We start from the raw sequence: 9038 nt of genomic DNA on the forward strand, positions 1-9038 counted from the left end.
TTACCACACAGACTGCAGCGGTTCACCACCATCTTCCCCAGGGCAATTAGGGATGGGCAATAAATGCTGGCTTTGCCAGCGACGCTCACATCCCATGAACGAATAATAAAAAGACGCATTGCTCATTGTGCAATTGGTTTTGTCTGTGATTACCTTCTCTTGGAACATGACTAATGTACGAAGGGATAGAAAAAAACAAAACACCAGCAGTACATTATGCTATATATAGAATTTATAACTTTGATACAAATGATATCCATAGAACTACAAAATGTATTCATTTTTGTAATATAATTTTAAATAGAAAGTATTTGTAGTATTTATTGAAGCTTTAGGTTTTCTTCCCACAGGAATTAAAAAGAGAAAGTTGTCATACCGTCCACAACATGCGTATGTCTGCATGAGGGTTCATTGCTTTGGTGCCAGTGGAAGAGTTTCAGCACAGCATGCTAAGGGAGGTAAACAACAGGAGAAATCAAAGGAACAAGCTCTTTGTGTCTACTCAAATTAGCTTCTCTGATGAATTCATGGAAATTAGATCTTAATTATTAAATAGAAAATGAACTGTGGAATCTACTGAGCCTCCATGCAGAGCTATCAGTGTTCAGCTGCATATCAGTCAATTTCTTTGTAATTTCTCTATAGTGAGGCCCGGTGATTGACAGATTCATGCCCAAAATACTTTGCTCTTGTTCGATGTTAAACTTCCCTCTGTACTCCTGCAGCTTTTTCTCACTGTCTAGTAAGGGAATATTAGGCAAAATATTCAGTTTTTTCTCGGCTTTGGCTCTCATTATGAACTCATTCTCAGCTTCTGAGATAGCAGAAGTGATTAAGTTTCTGAAGGCAAATGTCTCTTGCTCAAGAGCACATCCCAAAATGTCGGTCATTTGGTCTTCTGTCCCAGTACTCATATGTGTTATCATGCAACCCTGCGGAAGGACTCCAATGAGACCGTGAAGGAACATCAGTAAAAATGATTGATTTCTGTGAAGAAAAACATTTAAAGGAAACTGTGAGTGTATATGCATGGATTAAGGTGTTGACAAACATTAACATCAATGTTCAAGCAAGTAAAGAAAGTTTCATTTATATAACTAATTTCATGATCAGGAGATCCCAAAGTGCTTCTCAGCCAATGCAATACGTTTTCTATTGAAGTACAGTCACTGTTGTTGTGCAGGTAAGCACACCATCCAATTTGCGACCAAGTCCCACAAGCAGCAAATGAGATAAATGTTTTGGTGGTGTTGGTTGAGGGATGAATACTGACTAGGACCCCAGGAGAACACCTTGCTACTCTTCAAAGTACCAAGGGATTTGTTTTTACAAGCACCTGAATAGGCAGATAGAGCCTCAGTTCAACAGCTCATCTGAAAAACAGCATCGCTGATAACAGACTCCTACAGTATTAAAATGTCAGCCTTAATTGTGTGTTCAAGTCCTGGAGAGAACCACCATCTTCTGACTCAAAGGCAAGCTAAAGAGGGCATGAGGATGGCAGGTATAAGAATGAAACTGCTTAACTGAAGTATAGTGACTGGCACAAAAAAAGTTGTTCTATGCATTTTAAGGAAATTGTTTTACAGTTCAAGAACAGAATTATCTGAATAAAAATGAGTACCCGTGGGGGATTACTCATGTTATTGATGAATTTGAATGACATCAAAACATATGAGTGAATTTGGAGAGACTATAACCGTCATCTGAAGCCTACAATAAGATTAATGCCTTCAAATCATTCATATCTATTACTTTTCGTTATATATAAAGTGAAGTTGGTGCAATTTTATTCGCCTCCTATCTTTTCCTTCTCTGACAACAGGTGTCTCATGACTGAAATAGCCGGAAGACTTCATGTTGTTGACATGCAATGAGACCTGCACTGAGGGATTAACGATACAACATCATTCCTGCAAGTTTGTTTACAGATGTTCGATTGAAGATATATATCTAAAATCATTCTGATCACTCCAATACTATGGTAACATGTGGTCAAAGACACATTCGGTGCATAGAGGATAATACTCAATTAATTAATTTTCTTTCTCATTCAAGTACTATGGCTAGAAATGCTTGTGTGTACTTTACCTGCAAAGCATTGTTAAAGTCCCTCTAAAAGGATTTTGCGGATGCCAGTTAAGGAGAATACCCTGTAGCGGTCCCTTTTTGGAGCACAGCAGATATTCTGGACAGATTTTCAAAGGCTCACATTGCATTGGACCCAACAGCCAATCTTTCACCTGAGCCAGAGTATAATCAGGGGAGAATATTCTGAAAGATGACCTTCGAGAGGTAGCTACAGTGGTATAAAAATCTTCTACTGCCTTATCTGTGGAAACAAAAAATACTCTAATGGCAATCTGCAGGACAAAGATATGCAAATGGATGGTTAATGTTTTATGAAAATGTTCCAGTTATTTTTCTGCCGTGGCAGTATAACCCGAGGTATTCCAAAACCTGTTAACTGTAAGAAAACTTGACCAGCAATATTCATCCAGATAGCAGAATTTTTAATACCAATCTGTCAGGTTAATCTGTTTCAGAGTACTGTGAGCAGAATATTATGTGCAGAATTACTCAAGCATTAGAAAACAATACTGCTGGGATCACAGCTATTTTAAAACTTACAGGAACATAAAAATTCCAGCACAGTAGGTGACCTGAATTTTTCAAAAGAGAAATCTTTATGAGCAAGCTAAAGGAAGCGATAACACACATTAATTTAAAAGTGAGGTAATTATAACATCTAAATCCTGGCTCAGCCAAAGAAATACTTTAAAGGATTAAAGTTGGACTTGACTGAAGGTTTTTCATTAGAATATATCTGAAAATTAATTTTTATTTCATTAAAGAATTTTCTATTTTAGCTAACCTGAAACAGTGAAAATCAAACAGAAAGTAGTCAAGAAGGTATTTAAGGTAAAATATAATTGTATTAATTACGACATTTGAAGCTGAACAAACAAGAAATGTACTCTGACCACTTTAGATAGGATGATTCAGGATTGACCCTCATTACCAAATGGCCCGAGATAGATTCCTGTTCTCATCCGAGGGAAAGGAATCATATTCCAATCAGAAAATAATGTGTATTTTAAATCAAGTAATAGAGGAAGACATGCTGATCATAACAAATTAATCTGTGTTCCAATAAAGAATCTTATCCATAAAGTTAATTTATTTTGATCTCTTCTGCTGACTGACTGACCCTCATAGAAATTGCTGTACATAAGGAGGCCTTTCAGACTGTGGTGCTAGCTCTTCAACTCATGCTATTTACTATAATCTTATTTTCTGCTTTATTTCTGTTGTCGGCATCTGCTGTTTTAGTCACTTAATCTGTCTAGATGTGGACAAGATACATTTATGGATAATAAAATAACATTTAGATGTTCCTAGTTTTAGAAGTTGGACTAAAATCATACATAGGTCACTCGAGGCAAGACTCTGGTTGCCTTCCTTTTTTCGTTTTAGCAAGCATCATTAGGGCAGATGATTAAGAAAAGCTAGCAAGAGTAATAGTCCGAGGAAGGTACAAAATATATTAACTTGAGCATTGTACTCATTTGCTATTCTAAGACCTCCAATGGAAAGTAGAAAGGGTTTTGGGAAATGGTGGATACTTTTTCTGGAATTTTGAGATTAGGTTAATTGGAGGATGTTTTATCTGTTGTCCATGAACAGACCCCATCTATAAGGGAAGGTGGTGTGGCAGATAGTGGAGATATTGTCAAGACTAGGATCGATACGAATATTCCCAGGTATTTTAAATGGGTAGACTTCCTTTCAGAATTAAATAATGAAGTGTTGTCCACAATAAGATGGTTTGGCATGGTGAAGAGAGCCATTTTTATTATTGGTGTAAAAATACCTGTGGTATCCAAAATCAACCATTCTTTTACTTCATCACCCCAAAAACAATTTTAGTCAAGTGGGCACCTTCACAGGGAAAAGTCTGCAAGTTTAAATTATTCAAGAAAAATTCTGAATGAGTTCCTATTCTGAAAAGTATTGTAAAGGGCGAAGGGAAACCAATCTAGTTATTGACAGAAAGAAGTGTTGTGAAAACTGCGAAGCTGAAGCCCTTGATACACTCTGAGCAGTCAATGAATGGAGCAACTAGCCCTAGGATTTAATATGTACTAGCGAGTCTTCTTTGGTCGTGCTCACAGTAAGTCAGACATCATGCTGTTTTAGAAGGAAAGGAGCATTTTACCATATTACACACAATGTATTATATAATGGAAAAATACATGAAATTAGTGGGGAAAAAAATGTCGGCAGAGCATTAGAAATGGTCACACGCCTGCTTTCTTGGCTGCAGACTGAGGAATGATGTTTAACAGAGGGGCACCCTCATACAGTGAGGGAAGGAATAAACCCCAAATATACTCCAGGTATATCATAAGATTAAAAACATTGAACACAATATCTTCTAAGCTCTGCAGAATTCCATCTGTGGCCACAAAAGGCTAAAGTCATGACCCAATTAGCATCAAATACCACAGAAAGAAATGGCTTCACATTTGAAAGTAAATTGTTTACTTTACAATAAAGTTGTTGGAACAAAACTGGTACAATTATTAAAAAGGATTCAAAATGAAATCAGAAAACAAAAGGATTTTAATTTTGAGGTAGAGGACATGTAATAATTTAAATCCCATTACTTAAAAACATTTCAAATGAAATTCATTTTATTAGAAAAAGGTGTTAATTCAATGTCAACACAATACAAAAAGTTTTAGAAAAGATAATTGGTCAGTGCAGGGAAATTTTGAATAGTCTACTTCAGGCAAAATAAATTGAGAAATGTAGTCCTTTCTGGATTTGGATACACATTGTGAAAGATATGGCAATCAGCCAGAGCTGTAAGAAGGTTAAATCTGCACTAGACTGATAATAAGTCGGTGGATGTTAATGAAGTCCAGTTAGGTTGAAAAGCTTATTTGAATGGTAAACAAAGAGATTACCACAGACACTCTATTTACTAATGTGTTGCAAAATACTTCAATTTGGCATAAGCACTGTAACACAGCGCTGTTATTCTAGGATGGCGAGCTGCTGTTCAAGTCCTTTATAAGTTCTCGCATTGCCTGGCTTCTAAGGCTAATAGTAATAATTTTTAAAAATCCAATATCACAGGAACAGTGATGATTAGAGATGAAAATGTCATTAAGATTGAACGTATGATTAAGTAACTAGTACTTTCTGTTTTAATTAGCTTACAAGGGTTGGAGCTATAGAATTCAAATAATATTGTGCAATCTATTGATTTTTGGAACATTTACATTAATATTGAGGGATATTAAAAATCTGAAAAGCAAAGTAATGTGACAATGAGCACAATGCCAAACAAACCTAGCTCTTTGGGGTTCATTTTTCTCTGGCCTAGCTAATACATGGACCAGTCAACCTGCCTAGCTAATACACGGACCAGTCAACCTGCCTAAAGCCACAGTTTAAAGCCCTTCTGCCACGGTAAACCCGGGGGCAGGAATCAGTACAAAACTCCCCTCAGGCCGTACTTGTAACTTCTTTTTTGTGTACATGGAGCACCATGATCTGTAAACACCTATGTAGTGCCATGTACAATGCAAGGTCTGTTTCGTGATGCACTTTGGAAAGGAAAAGTGTAAATGTACCGTCGTCACCCATTCCGTGTACTGTATAGTGACACATGTAATGTAATTTGTTGAATGTACTACAATGTATCCCGTATTGTACTTGAACTGAAAAGCAAGGAAATGTATCGAACGGAACTGCCGTCAGCACCCAAATGTAGTGTATTTGATTGCTGACCGCAGCTAAATGTACTGAACTGCTTTTGAATGTACTGTACAAATTTGTATATGAATAAATGATATTTTGAAATTAAAAAAATAGAAAAATAGAAAATGCAATACTTTTCAGTGTCCGCTTTATCATTGCTACACAGGACAGGGTATAAACTGCAGCTTTGGAACAAAATAAAGATGACAGTAGCATGTAGTGAAGTGAAAACCTCTGAGAGGTTTGTGTTTTTTTCTTAAATTCTCTCCCTTCTTGTGAAGGCCATCACTCATGCTGGGGCATAGATCCACGGGTGATGGCAGAATACTTGATTGAGGGGGACATTACAAGTGGGTCCAAATTTGTTCTTAATTGATATCGATACACACACCTTCCAGAAATATTCACCAGATAGTATACAAATGTGGGAATCATGACTGATTTTTTTTTAATCAACTAACCGAGGGGTGCTCCAGTTAATTGCAGTGCCCTCACAGTTTATCGGCACTGCGCTGGCTAGGATCAGCTAACTCAGCACCCACAATAAGGAGTGAACCTGACTTGAGAAGACGGAACGATCATTTTGAAATAGCTTGTGCAACAATTAGAATTTTCAAACAAGTTGAAATTTGTGATGTCATTTTCAAGTTTGGCAGGAAAATTAAAAATGAAACTTTAAGACAAATCCCTGTATGTTGACTGATGCATTCTGATTGAAAGTACTGGTAAATACTAAGGGCTAGAGATTGGTCTTTTGGTGATAGCGGTATTTTTTCACCATTTTTGTGCAAAAATATTACAAATACTGCTATTTTTTAAAGGGGTAAAATTGGCAACAAAATGCGGCCGACGGTAAAAATTGACGTTGCACGAGGATTCGCGGTGGAAACTGTGGTCCTCGCCAACTTTAGTCCAAGGTCAATTACCGCTAAAAAGAGAGGCCCTGGGAGGGGGGAAACCACGGGAAAAAAAATTGCAAAAAACAAAAAATCAAAAATCACACCTTAACTAAGTAATTGCTGCAAAAGTATTACAAAATAAAAATTTTAACTTACCTTTTTTAATGGTCTTCATACTTACCGCTGTTTCTGGGGCTGCAGCACGGGCTTTTCTTGGGCGTTTTTTTTTGGCGCCGAATACAGGTGCACCAAACAGCGTTGCACAACGGCGGGCCGCTTTTCAGCGATATTTCAAAACCGCAGGTGCACAACTTTGGCCAATTTAGCTAAGCACATTTTAACGTCAAAAAAGGCAGAATAGCGGCTAAAAAACGGGCACAAGGCTGGCCAATTTCTAGCCCTATGATCATCATCATTGTCATAGGCAGTCCCTCGGAATCAAGGAAGACTTGCTTCCACTCCTGAAGTGAGTTCTTTGGTCGCTGAACAGCCCAATACGAGAGATACAGGGCTCAGGTTTCGGCTCGGGTTGCTCCTATTTTTTTGGAGCAACTAGTTTAGAATGGAGTATCTTAGAAATTGCAATTCTTGGCCATTAGTTTGCTCCAATTCTAGTGAGTTAGAATAGTTTTGTTTTAGAACAGTTTTTTTTCCAAAAAGGGGCGTTACCAGCCACTTACGCCTGTTTTGCAAGGTTAGGCAGCGAAAACTTACTCCAAACTAACTTAGAATGGAGTAAGTGAAGATTTTTGTACGCTCAGAAAAACCTTGCCTGCACTTATAAATCAGGCGTAGGGAATGAGAGATGAGGGGGCGGGGAGGAGGGAAGTTTACAAACATTAAACACTTCACTTTTACAAATAAAGAGCCATCATCAATAATAAATTATAAATAAATCAATAAATCAACCAATAACTCAATCAAAAAAAAAAAATCAATCAATAAATAAAAAATTAAGTTTCTACTCACCTACTGCAGCACCGGGAGCCCTCCAACAGCGTTCCCCCCCAGTGTCTCTCTCTCTCTCTCTGTCAGTGTCAGTGTCTCTGTGTTTCTGACAGCGAGGGGTGGGGGGAGAGGAGGGAAGGGGGAGGGGGAGATAGGAGGTGGGGGGAGGGTGGGAAAGAGAGGAGGGTGGGAAGAGAGAGGAGGGGGGGAAAGAGAGGAGGGGGGGAAAGAGAGGAGGGGGGGGAAGAGAGAGGAGGGGGGGGAAGAGAGAGGAGGGGGGGGAAGAGAGAGGAGGGGGGGAAGAGAGAGGAGGGGGGGAAGAGAGAGGAGGGGGGGAAGAGAGAGGAGGGGGGGAAGAGAGAGGAGGGGGGGAAGAGAGAGGAGGGGGGGAAGAGAGAGGAGGGGGGGAAGAGAGAGGAGGGGGGAAGAGAGAGGAGGGGGGAAGAGAGAGGAGGGGGGAAGAGAGAGGAGGGGGGGGAAGAGAGAGGAGGGGGGGGAAGAGAGAGGAAGGGGGGAAGAGAGAGGAGGGGGGAAGAGAGAGGAGGGGGGAAGAGAGAGGAGGGGGGAAGAGAGAGGAGGGGGGAAGAGAGAGGAGGGGGGGAAGAGAGAGGAGGGGGGAAGAGAGGGGAGGGGGGAAGAGAGAGGAGGGGGGAAGAGAGAGGAGGGGGAAGAGAGAGGAGGGGGGAAGAGAGAGGAGGGGGGAAGAGAGAGGAGGGGGGAAGAGAGAGGAGGGGGGAAGAGAGAGGAGGGGGGAAGAGAGAGGAGGGGGGAAGAGAGAGGAGGGGGGAAGAGAGAGGAGGGGGGAAGAGAGAGGAGGGGGGAAGAGAGAGGAGGGGGGAAGAGAGAGGAGGGGGGAAGAGAGAAGAGGGGGGTAAGAGAGAGGAGTGTGTGGGGAAGAGAGATGAGGGGGTGGGGAAGAGAGATGAGGGGGGGGAAGAGAGATGAGGGGGGGGAAGAGAGATGAGGGGGGGGAAGAGAGATGAGAGGGGGGGAAGAGAGATGAGGGGGGGGAGAGAGATGAGGGGGGGGAAGAGAGATGATGGGGGGGAAGAGAGATGAGGGGGGGAAGAGAGATGAGGGGGAGAAGAGAGAGAGGAGAGGGGGAAGAGAGAGAGGAGGGGGGGAGAGAGAGAGGAGGGGGAAGCGAGAGAGGAGGGGGAAGCGAGAGAGGAGGGGGGGAGAGAGAGGAGGGGGGGAAGAGAGAGAGGAGAGGGGGAAGAGAGAGAGGAGAGGGGGAAGAGAGAGAGGAGGGGGGGAGAGAGAGAGGAGGGGGGGAGAGAGAGAGGAGGGGGGGAGAGAGAGAAGAGGGGGGAGAGAGAGAGGAGGGGGGGAGAGAGAGAGGAGGGGGGGGGAGAGAGAGGAGGGGGGGAAGAGAGAGGAGGGGGGGAAGAGAGAGGAGGGGGGGGAAGAGAGAGGAGG

General features: G+C 41.4%; 1 protein-coding gene across 1 annotated transcript in view; it reads right to left on the reverse strand.

The window, feature by feature from the left end:
* Window positions 1-223: 223 nt before the first annotated feature.
* The window catches only part of fancb (FA complementation group B), a 24517-nt gene continuing 15702 nt past the window's right edge, over window positions 224-9038 (reverse strand). Inside the window, exons 7-8 of the mRNA XM_070893047.1 lie at window positions 2092-2332; window positions 224-987 (exon numbers count right to left, since the gene is read on the reverse strand). Of these exons, the coding sequence (XP_070749148.1) occupies window positions 549-987; window positions 2092-2332 (680 nt within the window). The 3' untranslated portion in view covers window positions 224-548. The remainder of the gene's footprint in view (window positions 988-2091; window positions 2333-9038) is intronic.

This window comes from Pristiophorus japonicus, chromosome 11, assembly GCF_044704955.1.
Source record: "Pristiophorus japonicus isolate sPriJap1 chromosome 11, sPriJap1.hap1, whole genome shotgun sequence".
In the NCBI taxonomy this organism is placed as follows: domain Eukaryota; kingdom Metazoa; phylum Chordata; class Chondrichthyes; family Pristiophoridae; genus Pristiophorus; species Pristiophorus japonicus.